Raw genomic sequence first — 23654 nt, 5'->3', positions numbered from 1 at the left:
AATTCCTGTTTGCGCACAGGAACGTGGAGTTGGGCTGTAACGCCGGAACATCCTGTCCCTGCTGTGGCAGGCAGCATGTCCTACAGCCCCCACTCATTCACACATTCAGGGTTTTGCTGCAGTATGACCCCAATTCATGTTACGATTTTCTGTAAACCCTCTTTAGATTATCTCTGTTTTTGCAGAACCACCAGTTACAGCCTCTCGTTCTGGATCACAAATCTGTGCAGCTGAGTGCCCTGTGAAGTGTGGTGTTTTCTTTGTGTGCTGCTGAACTGTATCTTGTTTCTTTTGGAGCATTTCTCTGATTTATCAGGAATTTAGAGCACCCTCAAGCCTGGTCTTGCCTGCAGCTCTCATAAGTGTGTAGTACATACAGCTGTTTGGATTACAGATGGAATACCAGTGCTGGATTGAATGTCGGGGGCTGAGCTTGGGCCAGGCCCCCCCCATTTCCAGTGTGACTGCGGGAGAACTGCTCTGTTCTCTAACGTGGTGTGCGCAGCAGCTTTGCCGTAATTCTTACTGACACCTTCCCGCTTTACGGATCACGGGTTCATCACACAAAGGTAAGCATAAGACACTGACATCACGGCTTTGGAGAAGAACCCTTTTTTAACAATACTGGTTTCAAAGTACTTTTCTAACAAATGGTCAGTGCTTACTAAAGGGTTTTCACCCCCCCTTTTTTTGAGCCTTTACAAAAAACATGAAGTCCTGGAGACTGCTTCTGTCCCATTTGTGTACCATAAAGCAACAGGAATCAGTTTAATGGAACGAAGTGTTAGGGAGGCAAAGTTTTCAAATGGCAAATGCTTCGTCCCTTTTTGGAAAGTATCCTTTCTGCTTTTTCCTTGAACACAACTTCCTCTCTGAAAGAGGAATTTCCTCACCACCTGGTGCCCATCATCTCTACCGTCACTCCTTCCATCTTATTCTTTTTCCTGCTGGTGGTGGCAATTGCACAGTCCATGAAGGTGGGTCTGCATTTACATGTCTAGCAGCAGCTGTCCTTAACTCAAGCAAGAGAAGTGACCTTCTCTTTGAGCACAAAGGCTCGTGCTTTTGTGTTAGAGAAAAAGCAAAGAAATGCATATGTGAATTGAGAGCGAGCTTTCCACTGTGCGCGGTACTGCTAAGTCCGCTGTGGATTAGCAGATGGAAGCTAAAGCATCCTGTGAACAGCATCTGCTGGTGTGTTGTATTAAGCATTGCTGCAGTTTGTCATGCAGCCTTACTGCTGCCTCTTTAGCACAAACCACAGCACAGGAACTGGTGTGTTAGCAAGTGAAACCAACCCTCTGTTCTTCCAGAGCAGCAGGAGATGAGACACTTGTCATTTCATCAGGTTGGTGTTTTGTTTCTTTTTTTTTTCCTAGAGAGTAGTTTCCATCTTTGTTAAATGTCATGTTAAAAAACATCCCTCTTGGCTTTTTCTTTAGTGAGGTTGGAAAGGGGTTGTTCTTCTTTTGTTATCACTCAATGCTGTAAGAACAAAGAGTTTTTGTTACCTGGCTAGTATGCAGCCCAAGGTAAACCAAACCTTACTGAGGCCTTTGCCAACAGCAGGAAGGTCACCAAGCTTGTAAGTACAGACAGGTTACAGCCACAGAGGTACTTTTAGCTAATGGCTGAATTGTGTGTCAATGTGTAAATGTTTTTAAAGGTATGATCCTTAGTTTGTTGGGGCTGTTGCTGTCCAGCATTGCTGGGGAGATGATTCAGCACTTCTAAATGTTGTGCCAGAAGATCGGAGATTTGGCCCTAAATACATATTTCACTCTCAGAGCACCTGTATGGCAAAGATGAAATATAATCTCCTTTTCCCAACACTTCACAAACCACTAGAGATCCTTACTCTTTATATCACAAGCTTCTACCTGTGGGTTTGTTTGGTTTTTTGCTCAAGATCCATTAGGAATGGAAGTCAGAGAAAGAGAATCCTGTGGGTTTAGAATTTTCACCCTGCTCACCAAGTATTTGACGATGTCACATCAGCAGAAAACCAAAATAATGCTGCCTGGCTGCTTCTGTTTAAAAATTCAGCCTATGGAAGTTTGACATGAAACAGGTATGTTTAGAAAGATATTTTTATTCAGTCAAGTGCATGTACAGCTTGATAGATTTGGCAAGTTACACGATGACAAAAGTACAAGAGATAAAAAACAAAGCTTTTGTTTGCAGTCACGGACTATGAAAAAAGTTTTTCAGCCTTAGCATGAGAAGAGCTGGATTTTTGTACGTGTTTGTCCTTACTTCTTCTTTCTTGAGTACGAGGCATCAGCGTCCTGCAGTGAGAGCACATTAAATCAGTGTTTCCCCCATCTGATTTAAATCCTTCACCCACACTGTTATTTTGCTCGAAACAGCTCATGACAGTGGTTACTTAAGCGTGGAAGTAGGAAGTTTTAAGTTGCACGTGCCACCCTTATTTTCACATTTCCTGCTTTTGGAGTACTTTGACATGTTGGTTTTTTGCACCAAGTTTAACAAAAACATAGTAAGACAAATAGCACCTACCAAGCAGTACTGCAAGAAGAGAACACAGCACTGCACGTCTTTCTGCAGGGACGTGAGCATAAGCGAAGAACCCTGACCAACAGCAGAATTGCTTAACGTACCTCTGGGTATGTACCTGGCACAAAAACTAGACACAGCCAAGGGAGAGATTTTCAAGTCTTAATTCCAAGTTGCATTAAATAATTTATGCTAGTGCCATCTAGCTCAGCTCTGCGTTAATGGCAAGATCTGAACTTGCAGACTGTGTGATGAAGATCAGAGCAAGACCTCTGGCGCTACACACTGTACTGACTTCCCTGCTCTGTGATGTGGCCGCACTGCAGTAATTCTAGACTACCAGGCACGCAGCTATGGAGTCTGGCCTGGCCTCAGCTGCTAAGGAAGTGAAGAGAGGAAAAGAAATGGATCCAAAATGCAATCACAACATTCCCATGGCTAAAGAATCTGTCAGAGTTAAAAAAAAAAAAAAGCAAATAAGGAAGAATAAACTTACCACTCCACTTTTAAAGTTCTGTATCCGCCTCTTGCCCATTCTGTTCATCAGCCACCAAGCCCAAGTGGGTGCGTACTGCCAGAGGTAGCAAACGGCCAGATAGGGGTGGTCGCTGATCCAGGCCTCCTTCAGGTCGTTGGCCGTGCTCACCAGGGTGAGCCGGACACAGCGGTCGGTTGGCATCTTGTGGGACTGATCACCACTGTTCTCTATGGACTGGAGGGCAGAGCAGGGATTAGAACTGTATTTCTGTTTGTGAGCGACGGAGGGAGAAAAGGGCCAGGCTCTGCGCAGCTGCCATTCTCCTCCCCGTTTCTGAGCTGTCCACAAGTAGAATAATCCACCAGTGCAGCAGAGGCTGGGGCCAGGGAACCCATCCCTCGCTCTGCTAATCCTTCAGCCTTTGCTCTGGGTTAAAAAAAAATGGATCTCCAATCTCTGTCCTGCTTCAGCATGGCTTCTACTTTATCATGAAATAGATCTGTTGCACCAGGTCACCCATTTTGAAGCTGAGGATGCTCAGAAATGGGAACTTCCTGTTCCCAGCTGCCTGCCCCATTGTAGGCTACAAATTACTCAGTAACTAAGTTACCAGATGAGGCCACATTCCCTGTTATCTTAACTATTCCTGCCAGCTTTGTGCTGCGGGCAATCACCTCAAACGAGAACAGTAACAGGGATGTCTTTTTCTTCAAATCCTGTCCACGAGTATCGCTTAGTGAACGTAAACTACAATCCTGTGAATTTATATGCATTTCACTCCAGCAGTAACAGGCTGCTTGATCAAGCTGTTCTTCTATTTCCCAGAGCAAAAGCAATTCTGGGCTAGATCTGGTCTTCCTCCCAGGTCTTTTGCATTGCTGCAATCTGAGGAATTTGTTTTGCAAGCTTTCCAGATTGCTCAAAAGTACCTCTTTACTTTCATGGAAGTATGAAGTTTTGCAAGCCAAAAATCCTTTCAGAACTCAAGTCAACAATGGGAGATTCACACACACACACAAACTGGTGGGTTATCCTGAGCTTTACATTGATTGAATTCAGGACAGATTACAATTTGATGTATCATAGTAGCAATTTTTGCCAGATACTTTGTTAGATAGCCTTTATTAAGGGCAATTGTGCAGTTGGAAGGTTTTGCTTTTTCTCCTTGAACAACCACCAACAGAAAAAGAATGCGTGCCTCACATCAGCTGACTCCAGTGGCTTTGCCAACAACAGCGTCAGCCGCACAGGGGACAGCGTGACTAGGGCAAACAAAAAGCTACCTGTCCAGAAAGGATAGTATTCTGCATGCGGAATTGTGTCCAGAAAATCCTGGCCTTTCCCCCAAAAGTGCAGCAGGGTGGCTGTACAGTAGGTTTTACTAGACTTGGATTGTATGTGTTGGAAGAGAGAAGGCATAACAATTCTCAAACTCTATTTTCATTCGATACAGACTTGATACCACAAAGAATTACAAGACTATACGTGGTTCTGCATCAATCAAAGCATTTCTTGGTAAGAAGACAAGGTTGGCTTTTGCCTTGAGGAGAAAAAGAAAAGACAACCACTAAAGGACCACTGGGCCTGCAGCAAAAGTTGAATTTATCACAACAGAACCGAGTCCTTACCTTTGCAAGATTCTCCGTAAAGACATTTTCTATAATCTTAGACTGTACAGGTCCTGGGCATATGTTGATAATACTTATGTCAGGGTAGTCAGTCAGCTCAGTTCGAAGAGAATTAAAAAAACCCTAGAAGAAAAGACTACAATGTAATCTTCCTTTGCCATATTTCTGCATGCAGCAAAGCTTAACTGACTACATATTTTCATTCTAATTCTGTACTGTAGAGGCAGCAGTATTCCACTGAAAGCAATTCCTACTGCTTTGTTTGACTTTTTACGTTCAATGGCTAATTTAAAATTTTATCTGCAATTACAGACATCATTGACACATAAATCACTAAAGGATCTATCCTTGACTTCCCAAATACACAATAATTTCTCTAAACCACAGCCAGATTCTGCTGCCCCTGTACAGAGGACAAGTCCCACTGACAGAGCAGCGTGGGGGCTCACATCTGGAGATGCTGCACATCTGCAGCTCCCACCAGAGCCAGCCACGACTACAAGTGCTCAGCATCACTGTTTGGTAGTGGAAGTGCCACCAACTACAAGAATGCAACATTGTGGAAATTATCTTTTGCAGGTGAACCGCTCTTTGCGGTGAGGTCAAGCATTTTAAACTGTTTCTATTGAGTAAGTGGCAGTGGTTTTATACAAGAAAAGGAGGAAAACTTTTCAGCTCATCAAGTCAAAGGTGGACCCTGATATTTTAGGGGGTAATTCTGCACCATGGAAATCACTGCAGAGTTTGAAATTAGCATCCACATAGATATACGTCTCATTTCAGCTCATGAATTTGCCATCAATGTATCTAAGTTTAACTATAATTATAAAAGCTGCAAGTATGTCCTTTCTTTAAGCTAACAGGATACAAGTTTTCTTAATCTCTGTGGCAATTCACATTTAGACAGGAACTACTACTGGGAACACAATCACTTCAGGAAGGTGCTTCCCACCAGAATTGCTGGCCAAGCACTCCAGAGCTACGATTTAGCAAACTCCGTATGATGTCTTATCTTTGACCTGGTTAACAACAGTTCCCTGTATTTATTCTAACACATAATCTTGTGTCACAACAGAGGCAGAGTGCGAGCACAGGCTGATAAACTTCTCCTACTGTAGTAAAAATTTATAATTTGTACTCCTGTCCAGTTTGGGAAGAGGGCTGGCTCACCCAGACCTCTTAACTACATTGCAACGCAGGGATCAGTGGATACACTCCTGTGATGACATATGAGTAGTCAGCTGGGGCAATCCACTAAAGCTGAGCAACGAGTTGCAAACCAGTGCATACCTATGACCAAAACCACAGGTCTAATTTCCCAGTTGCTGGTGACTAACTCCAGCTTATAGATTGCATACAGGCTTTGCAGTTACGTTCTGTGAAAACACTGACCATGTATTTCAAGTTAGAAGGACCTGCAGGCCCCATAACTAGTATCAGATCTTCACAGCACATTATCAAAGCCTGGGATGTGGAACTTCTAGAGGAGTACGTTCTAACATAAAGACACTTTATTCCCCAAAGTTTGCTTCTGCACGCATGCGGAAGTATTTCAGATCTGCCAGCCACCCAGTTGTTTTGGATTAAAAGCCAGGCCCTCCCCTAGATTACCTCCTGCCCCAAGAGGAGACTCCTCCACCCCCGGTGCACACCTTCAGATGTGGCACCAATACGGCCGTGCTTTACCCACCGCTCCAAGCTAATGCCACATCCCCTCCTTCCCTCAAGGGGCCCTGAGCCCGCTTATCTCAGAAAAGGCCCTTAACCCCCAAGTTGTGCACTCCAAGAGTCACAAGTAAAAAGACACTAAACCCCAAAGGGGAGAAGGTGGCAGCGTGTCATGAGTATGGCCTCTCGCGTGAGGGGAAGACATGGTACTGCTCCTTGTTGCCGTGACTGCTTTGTATCCTATTCGCTGCAGCAATGACTGAAATCCAGGCTCTCCTAGAAATCCAGCCTGAAGAGCGGCCAAGGCAGCTGTCTCCCCTCCTTCGGGCAGTTGTGAGTTACTCCATCAGGACTGAACCACATGAGCAGGGCTGAGCGAGAGCTCTCCCAGCCCACACTCCCTTAACACTCCCTGCTGATTCGGGATGCTGAGGAGCAGAATTCACTCCCATTTTGCCTGAAGGAGACAAACTCAAGATGTACTTCCAGGAGTTGAGGAGGTGGAAGGGTGTGTGTCTGTGATAGAAAGGAAGCCAGAAATATTGCTCGGTCACTCGTGACAAAGCACCTACACCAGCTTAAATGCTGGGAGGCTTCTAGGATACAAATTCTACCTAAAAATGGGCACCTGACCACAGTCCTGAGCAGCCAGATGAAGGCACAGGACAGTAGCCAGCTCTGTAGGTGACCTCACACACCTTCCTGCACAGGGCATCAGCTCTGGCATGCTCCGCTCTCAGATTGCTGCTTCTCTCCAAGTATTGCTAAGGGACCCTTGCTGACCCGAGCAAGCTGCAACATACCAAAAGCTGAGCGTTGGTCCAGTAAGCTTACATTATCTTTGGAGATCCTGTCTACACGGTAGCCGATTGCAGGGCTGCTGAGGCTTTTTTCAGAGTGCTGTTTGAGCAGCACTGTCAGTGCTATTTCATTAAAGGGTCACACAGCCTGTAAACATGAAATGCATGTAGATCACAGAGATCACAGCAAGCTCCTGTTTCTGCTCCGTGGCCATTCTGCTATCCCCCTCCATTTCAAGGGGTTTGCATGGCCCATCCTTCCCCTGTGCTGCACTTCCAAGTCTTTGCACCATGTGAGAGGTGCAGACTTCACCAGCAATGCAGGATGGCCAGGAGACGGGCTCAGCCGAAATCCTGGCTGATACACACTGAACAGTCTCTTGAAGACCAGAATCTCACATACTCAGTCCCCTCTGGAGGCTCTACCTACAATATATACAGGTTCTCTAATTCCAGCACTTATCTTAGATACCCAAAGATAGCTGGTATGAAATTCCTCCACTTCCTCCCAGAAGAGAAGCTTAAAATTCTGAAGTAAGAAAAGAAAGCAGTCTCTTTAAATTCAGGCAAGGGCAGACCCAGATTTGGGAGCAGTAAAGGAATTCAAGTGCAAGGGGAAGAATCTGAGCGTTTCCAGCAAGCCCAGACTGAAGCCAGCTCTGACATGTTGAATCGCAACCACTTTAAGCCATCTTTGGGCCTTTCCAGCTTAGTGACCAAATCCTAGAAGATGCTGAAGAAGGCAAGGCTGACCTGACTTCTACTAAGACAGAAACAAGTAGAAATTCCCCTAATGACCAGAGACTCAAAGAGAGTAGCAGTGCCTGCTCAGTGCAGTCCATGAGCTTATTAGACAAGTTCCTGATTAAGGAACATTGTGAAGGCCACCATTTCCGATCCACTCCACATGCCACCAATTACATGAATTACTAGATGAATGGCACATGATGTCCATGACCATCATCACACTAGGAGAGAAACTGCATCAGTCAGATGCAGACTCCCATGGACTTGACTCATGCTCTTACAGCACTCCCAGAACTGAAATAAAGGGTAATTTCATCAGTGGAACGCTGTTATGAAGAATTCCAACTGGCATGAATCAAAGCGTGATTGTTTCAAGAACAAATTTTAATTCTTAGCAGTTGGAGGAGGAAGGAAGGAAGGAATGCTGCCATTTAAAATAAATTAAAAAACAAACAAAAAACCCCCAACACACACAAAAAAACCCCCAGAATAAAAGCAGGACCTTTTCAAAAAGGCATAATTAAGACTGCAGCATTAACCATGTCAGCTGTGGTAGACTCCAAGGCATGAATTAAAAAAACAAAACAAACAAAAAGAACCCCAAAAAACCAACCAACCAAAAAAACCATAATAAATTCATGTCAGATAGGCAGGCATATTTAATAACAGATGGCCAAAATGCCATTTCAAGAAGATCTTAGAGTAAAGGTTGATAGATGCTGGGAAAACAAAACAGGAAAACCATCACTTCATGCTTCGTCTCATTTTTTCCCTAACCTGTCGCCAGTCATTTCTTCTTGGTCATCATCAGCGATGGGCTACGGGGCTAGCTGTAGAGGAGTGCCATTCCCACAGACCTCCTTTACCTGAACTGCTGGTGGAGTTTGACTTCAAAAGAGCTTTTCTAGGTTTTTGGGAGTTTCATGCCTACATCCAGCCATAACTCCAAACTGATATGAAACTCTCAGGCAGAGTCTTTTCAAAATCTGTATCACAAATCACATGTTTTAACACCTGCAATTAGTACTTGCATAATTACTGTGAAAGAAAGAAGAAAGGAGGTTGGAGTCTGGCCTGGTTATTGAGCAGAAGTAGAAGCTAACAAAGATATAAGCAGTTCAGTTAGCTTATTTTTAATTTATCCAGAAATTTTAGTAAACTCTCTCTTTAAAGCTTCTTCCACATTCTCAATCTTAACACGATATTCAGAGTTCTGAGAATTTTTAAAGCAACACATGAATTCCTTGTGCTCTGCAACTCATTAGCCACGCTTAGACCAACTACACCATACCCAAAAGATAATTCAACTGAAAGAACACTTAAAGGAGCATAAGGGAATTCTTGCTTCTGCTCATTGCATTCTTCTAATTTAAATCTACTAGCCTGAACCCAAAAGCTAGCCTCTGGTGGCCAATTTCATCGCTGCCACTCAATGAAGAGCAGCAGGTCCCTCCCTGTCACTAACTGAAAACTTTTTATTATCAAAGGCCTGTCACTGTCTTCTACATCTTCATTCTTTCAAGTGTCTAGTGGCTTTGCAGCCTCAGCCACTTGTTACATTCTTCTTGTTGTTAGTCAAATTGTCAACAAGATATTGATCCCATAGCTTAAGCAAAGTTATTTACTCTGTTTATGTGCTCAAATCCAACAGGGAGTAGGAAGGTGCCAGTTTTTTAAATCATCACTGAGCACAGCTGACATTTATTTTACTGAGATCAAAATGTACACTAGCAGGAAGTCACACAGTGGTGAAAGACAAATACGTCTAAATAAATTTACTAGTTAAACAAATGGTTCCTTAATGATACACGCTTTCTTCTTTCCCCAGATACTCTTCTGAGTTGTTCTTTTACGTTTTTCTACACAAGTGAGGCTACTTTGAAAAACTCTTTCCAAGCAACATTGAAAGTTAAGTGTTAGGCAGAAGATGACTTCCTAAGACACTATGAGCTGCCAGTTCTTCACACCACAGCAAGGTTCAGAACTGTCGGGAAGATTCGTTCAGATGTTCCCAGCTAGATCAGGAATTCTCATTTATCCAAGTTGTCTGCTTTACCACTCACTGTTCTCCCTTTACTGTCCTAAAGATTTCCTGTAGTCTTAAAACTCTCACCAGAGACTTTTACTCCCTAACTGAATTAAGATGAGACCATTAGGGCTTCTATATACAACAGAATAATCCTCTGATTTAGGTATTCCTTCATCTTAAGGCCAGAGGTTAAGTTCTTGTGTTTCACATTGGATTTCGCTATTTAGCAGTGGGTAGGACCACCTAAGATGGCATTTGAATTTTAGTCAGGAAAAATCAATATACACTGGGAGCTGAGATATTTCACGTTTCAGAGCAAATTAGTTTTAAAGAATTTTCCAAACCTGAGAAAGCTACATATGCTGTGTGCAATTTCAGGCGAGACTTGTGTTTTCTGCACAGAATAAATTCCTCTGCTACAGTACTAACTGATGCTGGTCTATTTACACAACAAGACTTAATTAATCTCAGAAATTTAACTTACCTGCAGAGCATGCTTGCTGGCACAGTACCCAGAGGCAAGAGGAGCTCCCATGATACCCATCACACTGCTCACTGTAACAATCTTTCCTTTTTTCCTTTGGATCATGTGATTCAGGACATGTTTTGTTAAAGAGATTGTACCTAGGTAGTTGAGTTCCATTATGGCACTGTAGACATCCAGGTTTGTATCCACAAACAAAGAGCGTTGGGAACGTCCACCATTGTTGACCAAAACATCGATCTCAGGAAAGAGACAATGGTATATTCATATAACACACATCTTGGCACTTACTCAGGCAATTGTTGGTGACTATTCTCTTCTCTCTAGTGTTGTCTCTGCCATACACAAGTACGGTCTATCAGCTGCTGAAGAAGTTTCAGCAGTTGCTCTCCCCAACCCGACTCCCCCTTTGAATGGAGGGCTGGTTAATTTTGAGCTGAATCAACCAAAGAGGAACACAGTGTTTGATGCCAGACAAGGTTAACTCCTAGTACAGGAACACTGGCAGCCGTTGTGTTGTTTTCCACACAGCATTTTTAAACCCTACTGCTCTGTAGCAAATAACACTTTTAACAACCAGGTCCTGCAAGGTGAGCTCTGAAAATACATTTTGTGCAAAACCAGAAAACAACTAGAGTAAAGAACAGAAGAACCAAATCTTGTGCTAGTAATTTCACTGTGAAATCAAAATATCAGTGCGTGAAAGGCCTACCTTTAAGTTTTGCACACTGTACTTAATATTGGTTAGCTCTGACTGCTACTGTCTTAACTCTGTACTCTGAACTAGCAATCAAGAAAACTACGCACAGAACAAGGAAACCAATTGTGCCTGGTGCCCAGTTTTGTCCCATATGGCTCTGAAGCCAAATTACATGAATAAAGGTTCTGACTTTCATGCACAATTTTAAACCCTAAATATACAGCTGAGAATTGTTCCAGATGGTCCAGAAATTCAATGACATCAAGCATGTGAATTTTTAGTTCTTAGTAATGACCAGCAATTAATTGTCCATTGCTGCATCTCTGTAAAGCCTGCTGAAACCCAGAAGCAAGCAACAGAAGGGATGAAAATTCAGGTACTTTTTGACAAGACTGAAACTTAAGAAGCAGGTAGACACTGGTGAATAAAAATGAGATATGAACATAAATGCAGGGATGAGAGATAGAAAAGAAAGAGAATTTTAACCCCAGAAGCACACCTTACCTTGCCAAAATGCTTAAGAACACTGTTGGTTGCAGCTTCATGAGAGCTTCTATCAGTCAAGTCAAGACGCAGAATAAGGATATCTTTTTCACTTAAATTGCTGATCTCTAAAAAAACCATAAAGTGAATGGGAACCAATAAGATTCCCATGATCGTTATGTCAGCAAATGTAATGTACTTTTAAACACCACATTTTCACTAAAAAGACACCAAAAAAACCATAGCATTAAGTTGGAAATAAAACACTTGCTTTGTTTTCATTTTGATCTCCACATAGAATCCATTTTTAATCTGTTTCTACCAAGTCTTTCTTTTCTCATCATTATGTTCTTACTTGTGAAAAGCTTGACTTTATTAAACAATTTCATAGAATCATAGAATGGTTTGGGTTGGAAGGGACCTTAAAGATCATCTAGTTCCAACCCCCCTGCTGCAGGCAGGGACACCCTCCACTAGACCACGTTACCCAAAGCCTCATCAATTTAACTATTGCAACAATTGCAATAGTTGGGAGTAACATGGAACAGGATTATTTGATACAGAAATTTTTCACTGAGCCATTGGGAAGCACAGCGTACTGGCAGCCTTGACACTTTGCTTGTATCTTAACTGGTCAAGCATATTTATTCCTGGCAGCAGAACAAGTACAATTTAGACCCAAAACACAACATATATACATGAGTAGCTATGAGGCAAAGTCTAGAGAAGCTGGATTATTGGAGGAGGTAGAAGGAGAAGGTTTTTATTTAACTGACAGCTTTCAATATACCCATCTCCTGAAATAAAAGTCATCTGTCATCAAGTTCAAGCCTTCATGGTGAGTGTTTCTACCACTGTCTCTTCAGAACAACTGACCTTTTCCATAGAAAGTATTTCTTGAGCAGTGATTTGTTACCCTGCGGTTCTGGGGCAGATGACTCAAAAATAAAGTCTTCAATGCTAATCTTTGCAGGTCATTTTAACTACATATAACTTTTTTTTTAACTTTATTTATATTAGTTTGATAGTCCTAATTTTGCTTCTAAATTGATTCCTAGCCACAACTAAGTGTACCTGCTCCCCTTTAACCAGCTGCTCTCTCTAGAGTGCCTAAGGCTCTGATTTTTTAATTACTACTTCTTGCGTATACAGGTAAGGTTGAACTTTGTCTTTACACTGATGTACAAATAAGGATGTTACTTCAATCCATAAGTTGCCTCTGTTCAAAGGTCATTAGAATTTAGGCTACTGCTTAAAATAAACCCATCTGTCTTGTTTAAAAGCTACTAGTATTTCCATTTATTGCTCCCTCCAACCCCTCCATGTGCATTTTCCCCTCCATTTCTTCCAGAAACACAGCACTAAAATCCACGTAGTTTAAACTACTCTCTCAGAGACACAACTCTACCTCATGCTCCCTCAAACAGATTTGCACAGTTGAAACCTGCTGGGATGTGGAGTGTTTCTGCTGTGGATTAACAAGACCACATGTTCAAACCAGCCAAGAAAGCTACACAGTGGGGAAAAGACAAAAGCTGAGGAAGAGGCACAGATAAGGACTGTGACAAGGAAGGATGTGCTGTTTTATATGATGTAAGAAACTTTTGACTTCAGGAAATATCAAACTTGAAGTCTAGTTCTTGTTTTGGAACAATCCATAGTCCAGTCTGATTTCCATTCCCCAAAGCACTCAGACTGCACATCTCTATCAGCGTCCTTACTTCCTTTCTTGGGCAAGGAATCCTTGCTCTAGTCGCTCCTCACAGACAACTTTTACAAAATTTCAAACATTCTTGTCACCCTTTTTCTAAACTTCCACTCAGCCCATTGTTTTTCCAGCAGATGGCCAGAACTGTGCAATGTTGAAGGCATGTACATATCCCAATTAATACAGTGGTAGAATGATGTTCTCCATTCCTTTTAATAATAACCTCTAATATTCCACTTCCTATTTTGCCTGCTTCCAAACTCATGTTTGGAAGGGACCAATTATGATAACGCAGAAAAACACTTGCTCCCAAGTGGGAGACCTTAGTTCAAAGTTAATTGTTTTACACAAATGCTAACATATGTCAGTTAACATCCTTTAGGGAATGTTGTGTCTCCAGCTGCAAAGTGAACAGCACATGGCTACCAACTTTCAAATGCAACTGAGTGCTCAAAGCTCAGTCTGCCCAGAACAAAGGCCACTTTCACACAGCTGTGAAATTGTGCACTTCTAAGTGCACAGTATTTTTTGCAGGTCCTTTAAAGTCTCCTTACACAGCAGCTTTATACTACGTGGCTTCTGGTTGGGATCAAACTGCCCAACCACCAAGCAGCAGGTCTTCTGACTGACATTTTCCTACCAAGCAATCATGGGCTGCCTCTTTCCCTGTTGAAGGTTCATTAAGTTCTAGTTATTTTTTAACTAAAACATGGTTACAATCACCCAACAAACTTATTTTTTGAAAGACAGCTGCATAAGTAATGGTGACTTAGAATAATATTTTGTTATGACATCAAGCGTATACCTTCTTCCCTAGAGGTTTTCAGAACAACTCTGTTCAATACATGTTAATCCAAGATAGCAGTTTCTCATAACACAATAAACACTATTACTCAGCACAGAACCATTATTTTCCAGCTCTTCAGCATTTCCTCTTATTTCTGTCTTGTATAACGCCCTTTAACAGAACATGAGCTTTCAGCAGAGGCTGAACAACATAACCTCCTGAGGTTCATTCCAACCTCAATTACTGTATAATTAGAGCACTTACAGATTGCCTGGCACTCCCTTGGCCTATCCATATTTAAATCATATTTGAGCTTTGACAAATCAAGAAACATCCTCCTATTTTTTTTTTCTTTTTAGGGCTTTTGAGAAAAAACAGCCTCCAACATTACTGGTGAAACTAAACTCATGTTGCAGAGTGGATGGGGGAAATATAGAAGCCACTTGCAGGAACTATGTAAGTTACAGAAGTTGTTTTCTCTCCCTCCTGCAGAAATGCAATGAAGTGTTGAGTCGGCATAGGCATGACTCAACAGGTATTACCATTAGTTTTATGGTACTTTCCCTCTCTCTCTCTCTCCTCCTCAGCTTTTAAGCAGTGTAGAATGCATAAACGTGTATCATAGGGTGGTGTCTCTACATTTTGAAGAAGATATATGTGCTTGTTTCTGACATTAATATGCAAATTATCTAGTTAAGTTGCTGCTGTGTATAGCATCTACAGCAGGCATGTTAAAGCCTATTAGCTCCAATTATGCCACATAATTCAGCCAAATTCAAGTTGATGTTACATGTTGCAGCTCAATCTTAATCCATCCCATGCTACTCAAACCTTACAGAATACTCTTGAACTCAATTGCAAAAAGAAAACATGCAGGTGGAAGCAGGGACAAGCCACCCAGGAAGCACGTGGACCCACTGCCCAAGCATGCAGGGCTGGAATCGAGAAGATCAAAAGCTCAGATGGAGTTAAAAATAGTGAGGAATGTGAAAGGCAACAAAGGCTTCATAGGTACAGCACCAACAACAGGAAGACCAAAGACAGAGTGAGCTCACTGCTGAACAGGGATGGTGAAGAAGTGATGAAGGGCACAGAAAAACATGAGGTACTCATTGCCTTCTTTGCCTTAGTCTTCACTGGCAAGATCTCCTCTCAGGTTCCCAAATTCCTGAGGCTAGACTCTGGGGGAAAGAAATACTACCAATGTCAGAGGAAAACCAAGTTAGGGACAAACTGGATATATAAGCAGGGCAGTACATACATCCAAGATTTACAAAAGCTAACCAATGTCACTCATCTTTGGAACATACTTGGTAAGTGAGGAGATCCTTAGTGACTGGAGAAAACCAAATGTCACACAATCTAACCTCAGTCCTTGGGAAAATTATGTGGCAATTCCTCCTGAAAGCCATTTCCAAGTATATGAAGGACGAGAAGGTGACTGGGAAAAGCTAGCACAGATTCAGTATGAACATATAGTGCTTGACCAACTTAATTGCTTTTTGTGATGAGATGACTGGCTCTGTGGACAAGGGGAGAGCAGCAGATGTTGTTTACCTTGACTATAGCTTTCTATGTTGTCTTCCATAGCATCCTTGAAGCTATATTGGGGAAATATGAAGGGTCTAGACGAGTGGATTGCAATGAAAGTGAAGAACAGGCTGGATCATCGGGCCCAAAGAGAAGCAAGCAACCATTCAAAGTCTAACTGGTGGCCAGTTGTAAGTGGTATCCCTCCATGATCAGTATCTTTTAATATCTTTGTTAATGACTCAGATGATGAGACAAAATACAGGTTTTCAGCAAATCTTCAGTTAACATCGAGTCCAAAGGAGCAGTTGCTATACTGGAGGTTAGGACTGCCATTCAGAGGCATTTCAACAAGCTGTAAGAACAGTCTGACAAACCTCATTAAGCTCAACAAAGGCAAATGCAAAATTTCACACCTGGGCCACAACAATGCTATGCAGTACTGCAGGCCAACGTCCAAATAGCTACGTATCAGCTCTCCAAACAAGACCTGAGGTCCTGATGGAAGAACAACAGCAAGTTAAACCTACATCAGCAATTAGCTCTGGCAATTACAAATGCTAACGGGCTGCACTAGCAAGACTAGACTGAGGGAAGTGATTTTTAACTGCCTCTACACAGCACTCTAAGACTCTATCTGGAGGACTGTGTTCAGTTTTGGACCTCCTAGTTGAAGACAAATACTGCTAAACTGGAGATAGTGTAGCACAGGGCCACTAAGATGGTTGGGGGGGCTAGCACACATGATAATCAAGGAAAGGGGTGGAAAACTGGGTTTATATAGCCTTAGGAAAAGAAGGGTAAGAGCAGAAGTGGGCCAAATTACTCTCTTCCACTACTTAAAGGCTGGCTATAGAAAATATGGAGTAACTATGTTTCTGAAGAGTTTCCACCCTACTAATCTTACCTATAGTTAAAATAAAGTTCAGTAGCATATACTTGCAAAAAAACATTGCTACATAAGACTTTAAAGCTAGTATACACCACAGTTAAGACATTCACAGAGTCACTTAAACTTGGCAGAGGCAGAAACTATCTTAGCTAAACCTGTACTCTTGGATCACATCAATTGAAATATTATTTCTGAATATTCCCCAGTACATCACACTCTTGTACAAGCGTTGCCTGAAAATGGATATCCAGGATTACAGCTCCTGCCAGCCTATTTAATGTTATCAGTTTTGCAATGACAACAAGTGACCACAGACGCAAATGTAGTTGCATACTTTTACTGACTGCTAAACATTGCATCATATAGCACTGAAATTTTGCCATGATTACCACTTAGCCACACTGTCCTCCTACTTCTTTTTGAAGATATCTATTTAAGTGACTGCTTTTTTAAAGCATCATAAAATAGAAATACAGAGTTGTGCATTTTTGAAAGCTCTTTGACAGATTTTCAGAGTAGCTTGCTGCAACATTTAGATTTCTAGAAATGTTTAGGTGCTAACTCAAGACAAACATTTCATTATTCACAAGCACACATGCCAAGTAGACTGTGGACATTCTATCAACATCACTAGGAATGAACTGTCAGTGTGATAATATACTCAGTATTAACACTGCATACTGAGCCATGGAAGATAAATAGTCTGAAAGAGGCATAGTGTGAATCATGTTCAAAACCTCTATTTATAAGCGTGAATTAACTGTCTACCCTTCTTGCTGTCAAGCCAGAAAACAGAAGGGAAAGAGAAACAGGAGGAATGAAGCCAGACTGACTTAGCAGGCAAATGAAAGACAACTGGAATAGTTAAACATTCTGCTTCACATCTGTTCCTCTTGATCTACAGGAGATCCTCTTTCTTGTATTTGCTCAGAACAACTTTTTCTGAATTTTTCTGTTCATTCCTTTTCCAGAGAGGAAAGTCAGTTGTCAGTCTCCCTGTAACATGCACAAACCTGAAGAAAGAAGATTTCTCAGTAGCACACAGCTACATCGTTTGGTTAGTATGACACCCCTCAGATTGTTTCCTCCATTCTCCACAGTATTTATTCTTTTTCTTAATCTAGTATCTTACAAGACCACCTGCAATTGATAATGAGATTTTTTTTTTAAAGTAACATTGGCTTATGAAGGAACTCATAACTCAAGTCTATATAAAGGCTTCTCATTCACAAAAAGAAAATAACGGCTTCAAACGTACAGTGAAGCTATGTATAAAGTTTACTTTCATCATGAAATTTATTCCTGTGATATGTGGGTTGGTATTTCTGTGGAAACTCCATTGCAGCAAGAATGGAACTGCTGACATGAAGTAGTAAGTTATACTTACGAAGGCATTTCTTTTTCACTCTTTCCAGCTCATCCTCTCTTCTTGCTGAGATGGCAAGTAAGGCTCCTATCTTTGATAGCTGGTAAGCCAATTCTTCCCCGATTCCACTTGAAGCTCCTGTCACCCAGACAACCTTGCCGCGCAGTTCATTTTCTATCAAAAGAATCAAGACAGCAGTTCACATATTGCCAATACTAGGATATACATTTAAGTCACTGCAGGGATATAATCTCATACTGTTTTTCAGAAATATGCTTGGTTTAGGGGCTATTACAAAATCCTGACTTCTTTATTTTTTGGTCACATACAATTGTGAAATCATTCATAGCTGTTCTGTTGCCACTTGAACTTTGTTCCAAGGCTAATCTGAATAAACACCAATTATCTACCTGATGGAAGAAATTTGATCGCATTTCTGCAAGCCATCCACACATAGCATTTCCACTAACCTCATCAAAGAGTTTCAGAGGAAAAGGGAGAAGAGAATTCTTGGAAATGACAGGAAACAGTTACTGTATTGCAAATCCAAACAAAAGCCTAAGCAAACCTTTCCCAATAATGTTCTACCTCGAAAATGTTCCTAAGTAATTGCCAACAGAAGAAAATTCTCTGAACAAAGACAGCTAATCATAACAAACCAAATAAGTGTTCATCCATTTTGTTTTGTATTTGATGCAGGTTAATTCCTGCACTGGCCAGAGTACAGTACACAGAGTTCCCAAGGTGTAAGCTCACGTGTAAAATTTCCCATGTACTCATAGTTTCTGCCCAGCTATGCTTTTTTAACCTATAGTAAAAATAATAGCTTATTACTCCTTTTACTCCTCTGCTTATATGCCTGTTCCCCCTTGTTTGCAATCCATGATACACCTGGGTGCTGGGAAAATGCTTAGCTTTCTAGACACATATCCAAAATCATCAAATACAACAGATGGATGAAAGTCACCCATTTAATTCTAGAACATGACTTAAGGATGAATGATTGCTAATATCAGAGCGCTTTCCAGAACGTATCATTGCCTAACACTTGTATGTGTTCTTCAAGATTAGTCTTTGTGAATATTAGTCTTCGTGAAAATCTAACAGAGCGCTGCTGACAGGAGCTCTTCTTTCCATTTCTGAAGCTTGTACAGAGGAGCATTCCACCAATGTCTAGCCAAACAAAAAAGAAAGATTTCATAACATAATTCAAATAGCAGAGCCAAATGCAGTTCCTGAGACTTAAAGCCAGTTGTATTCTGAAAAAGGCCAGAACAGCATTTTTCAGCTCACTGAAACTTACCCAACTCAGTTAATTTAGCAAAAATACTTTTTTTTTTTTCCTCCTCTGCAGCCAGTGGCTGGGACTACTTTTACTTCCTGCTTACTTCTGTAATCACTTCCTGGTTTTTTTTACACCACACTGTTTCAAATTTCTATTTTTAGAGTCTTAATGACTTAAATCCCATGAAGAGATTGGTACAAAAACCTACACTTCTGACAAGAGCAGAGAGCTCTCAAGACAGACTATCAGAGCTCAACTTGAGTTTGTGGGACTGGCAGTGAGTATTATTTGTCTTTTTTTAGGCTGACTGTACTTTAGCCAAAGAAAAATCTCTCCTAAAACCAAGCTTTGGTGGTTTGGGGGTTTTTTGTTTGCTTTTAAAAACAATAACAGCAACAACAGCCACTTCCCAAAGGAGAGATGCATTCCAAGGTTAGGAACTTGGGAGATGGAAAGGGGTGTTGCTGAAACTGTACGAATAACCACTGTATTTATCATTATACCAAATGGCTGCTGTCTGTAAAGCTTATTCACACTCTTTTCCTGCAGTTTTATTCCAATACATTACCAATTCATTGAATTAACCACAAGAAACATGGGGGCTCATCTCCCCTGTTACATTCTTTTGGGGAGAAAACCCATGTAGACAAACACTATGTGAACAAAACACAGACATACTTTCAACCCTGCTTACCAGGCTCATCTCCTCTTGCTACTGAAAATAAATCCGCTTCGTCCTACCACTTAGTTTCCCTGTTCCCAACCTGTCTTGGGCAGCTTCACTGCAGTTAGTGAGGATCTTGTTCTGTGGACAGAATAATTAACTGAGATAAGGAAAGCTTTCCACTGATTCCCCAGTGCTGATAGTTACCAAGCATTGAGCTACTGGGAGTTAACATAGTGGAAAACCTAACTCAAATGCTGTTGTAGAAGAAGTATCAAACCACCAGCTTGCTCTAGAATAAATGGCCTGTTGTTACTGGAAATAAGTTTAAAAATTAACCATGACAAAAAATAAAAGCATATTATACAATTACTAAGCATTAACTACTGTGTTACAAGGATAACAAATGAGAGGTTGAACAGGGGTTACTTGCAGTACTGCTAAGAAGTGCTTTTGTAGCTCTATTTACATTTTTTCCAACATTTTATAGCTCCTATATCACAAGGTTGCCATATAATCTCACTCATGAAAAAAAATTTGGGGTGGGGAAGTTTAAAGCAGAACATCCTCCCTGCAGCCCTAAAGAATCGTACCATTATTCCCAGCTTTAGGGCTAGGCTTTCATACGTAAAAAGATCCTCCTTAGCTTGATAATATTACGCTGCCTGTGAAAAGCACACCATTCAGAGCAACTGCTGTTCAGCTAATGAAATACGACACATAAGGGCAGTCGTCCAGCACCCAGTAACCCTTGTCTCCCAACCACACAAATATTTAGAAGATGGGAAGCAATCCAGCACCTGCCAATGACAAAACCCAGAAGTGAATTCTCCCTATAGAACTGAATCATTGAAATGGAACCAGTCTTACCTATATTAAGGCCTTTCTTCATAATCATAGTTTACAGCACAAGAGAAAGAAATATAAGAGATCAGTCTGCTTTTTGGTAAGTATTTTTATCTCCAAAACTTCGACATCCATAATAATGTTGTAGAAGCAGTAACACAATATAATGACTGCAAGAGCGACAGCTCTAATAACAGCTTTAAATAAAAACCAAGGGTTTTTTCCATGGGATCCACACGTTATTTACCTAGGTAGTCGACATTATGTGCACAATATGGGGAGGAAGAACAGAAAAGGGAGAACATATTTAAAGAAACATCTTTTCTAGTGTTTGTCCCTTCTGTTTTCCTACCTGAACAGCTAGGATCAGCACTGTGGCACCACCATCCCACGTGTATATGGCTGAACTATCAGCAAAATGGCACTTAAATGCTACTGTTTCAGCTACATATTTTAGTTAAATACAAGCACTGAGGCTAGGGTGGAAGAGGGCAAAACACAGCTCACCTCTTTGCAGAGCAAAGGAGCTTATGTTGAAAAAATTCTACCTGATTCTTCTTACATTACATGTTGAAACGACAACATCAGAAAATGACTACATTGCTCTTTATATGGGAACTCTGAGACACTAGTTAAAAGGTTTCCAGGCTTCCAACAAGACTGAAGGCTACATTCAAATAACACTATGTCTACCTGATCCTACATCTTGATGTGCATTACACATAGATCCTTTAGGACAAAGCTTCAATTCTGTTTGTATCAGTCAAGATTTATCCTGTTTCTCTGCCCTGAGTCTCTCCGTGATCTTTGCAAAGTCCACACATGAGGCTTTTTTGTAGTTTTCATATAGTAAAGGAACTATCTGATGGATATAAAACTTTGAACTGCGTACCCAAAATAGTTACAGATGATTGCTCACACAGATTTAAATTTAGTATTTCTTAGAGCTTTATTACTTGTGCATGCTTTTCTAGTCTTTTCTCCATTATATGGACTAGCACTTTTGCAGCAAGCTTCTACTGAAAGCAGAACACAAGTTTGTCCTGCTCTTCTCTCAAGCCCTTCCTAACGCCAACCATGATGTGCCACCATCCCCTACCAAAATCATGGTCTCAAGCCCAATCCCTTACTCCACCATTCCCCCTAGGCACACATTTCTGATCTGCCTTCCTTCGATGCGGTCTTATCTCAACCCAACATCCAGTTTTATTACCCACACAGGACAGCTTATGGAATGCCTCATCTCATCTTCTTTCAGATCAGCTTCTTCCCCTGACTGGTCAGATGCAAGAAGGTCACTGATGGCACCAGCTCCCTCCCCACTTTCACCTCAACGCTCAGCACAGCTCACAGCAGTCCCAAATCACCACTGCTGGTAAGGCTGAGGGGGGATATTCAGAAATTTGTGGCTTTTCTGAACAAAAGCATCTATTAAGCAAATAAAACCTATGATTTTTAAAGATCTTTGTCCAGAAGTAGGCAGAATTACAGTCAGGTTAGAAAGATCAACGTGAGCAAGAGCTGAAAATCCACATCTGAAGGCATTTTATTGAACTTTTGTACCCACGGGTTCCAAAAGCAGCACCCTACAGAAAAGCAGAGTAAAGCCTCAGACAGCAATCGCACGGTGCTGTTCCCTTATGCCTTTCAGGGCACAATTCTCGGAAGAGGAAACTCATTTAACCTGAACATTAATATTCATGTTTACTAAGTTATAAACACTTTCAGCACTACTGTGAAACTGAAATCTGCTTGAAGATGTAAGAACAAACTGAAACAGAAGCTAACCAGACTACAAAGCAACTCATCCTGGCCACATGCTCTTTTGCTCACCAACCCTTCCTTTGACACCGTTCCCAAACCAGGCACTCACCAGGCAGCCCCAGCTGCTGGACATCTGCCCAGAAACAGTGCAAAACAACTGGTTTTGGGCCAAACAAGCCAGCTCTCACCACGGATCTCCTAGAGCTCACCATTGCTGCAAAGTTGCTTTCAGACAGCTACTTTATTTATAAGGGGCACCTCACCTTGTTGGACAAGGGCAGGAAAATTATGCTTTTTTGGGTTATTTTTATTGATCTTCAGATGAGCCCGCAGGGCAGCTGCCAAGGGTTGGTTCCACCGCGCTGAGGTGACTTCAGCCCTGGGGGTCTCTCATCCCCACACGCCGCCATCCCTCACGGAGCGCCCCAAACCCGCCTCCGGCGACACCGCTCCCCGCCCCGGACCCCCGCCACCCTCCCGCCGGTCGGCGGCTGCTGGCAGGCGGCTTTACCTGGCTTCTTCCCTCGCCACTCGGCCCACAAAAGCGTGAGGTCGCCATCGGCCCGCAGCCAGCGGAACAGCTGCACCAGCAGGGCCAGGAGAGCGCCGCCCGCCAGCGCCAGACACAGCGCGCAGCCCCACGCCATGGCGGCCCACCGCCACCCGCCGCCTCCTGCCGCCGCTTTATCAGGGCCGCGGTTCGGCGGGAGCCGCCCCCGCTGCCCGAAGCCAGCGCCTGCCCCACTGCAGCGCCGCACCGCGCCGCGCCGGCCTCCTCCCCGCGTTCCGCCTCCCCTTCCACCCCTTTTCCCCGCCGGGTTGGGGCGGGCAGCTCCGCTCCACAGCGCTTTCGCCTCACCACTCCACCCCCCTTCACCCCCCCACCCCCCCTCACCCCCCCCCCACCGCGGCCTGTCCCGCACTACCCGGCCCGGCAGCGGCCCGTGGCGGTCCGGGGCCGGTGGGTAACCCGGGGCCGGTGGGTAACCCAGGGCCGGGACTGGCGCGGACAAGGCTGCGATGATAAGCGCTGGGTTTGTAGGGGAGAGGCCATGCACGTGGCGGGGTGAAGGTCGCTTTCTGGGAGCGGGGCCCTCTTCTTTCCCCTCCTCGACGTGCCCCGGAGGGGAGAAGAGGGCTGCCCGGCCTCTCTGCTGGTAAACAACCCGGGGCACTGCACGTCCTCGGGCGTTGGGCAGGTGTCCGGGGCTGTCTGGCTTCGGTGTTCAAGATCAAAAACGGGTCTTTAGAGATCAAAAACCTATGCCTGTCCTCCTG

General features: G+C 42.7%; 1 protein-coding gene across 1 annotated transcript; it reads right to left on the bottom strand.

Annotated features, from left to right (window-relative positions):
* Positions 1–2074: 2074 nt before the first annotated feature.
* Positions 2075–23152, bottom strand: DHRS7 (dehydrogenase/reductase 7). The gene is made up of 7 exons (XM_054828881.1): positions 22888–23152; positions 17839–17991; positions 11556–11662; positions 10352–10591; positions 4624–4746; positions 3014–3229; positions 2075–2288 (listed from the first exon to the last, which is right to left on the bottom strand). The coding sequence occupies exons 1-7, from the start codon at positions 23021–23023 to the stop codon at positions 2253–2255; spliced, it is 1011 nt and encodes a 336-aa protein (XP_054684856.1). The 5' UTR covers positions 23024–23152; the 3' UTR covers positions 2075–2252.
* Between the last annotated feature and the right edge of the window lie 502 nt (positions 23153–23654).

This window comes from Grus americana, chromosome 5 (genome assembly GCF_028858705.1).
Source record: "Grus americana isolate bGruAme1 chromosome 5, bGruAme1.mat, whole genome shotgun sequence".
Classification (NCBI taxonomy): domain Eukaryota; kingdom Metazoa; phylum Chordata; class Aves; order Gruiformes; family Gruidae; genus Grus; species Grus americana.
This window is presented reverse-complemented; position numbering and strand designations above follow the sequence as displayed.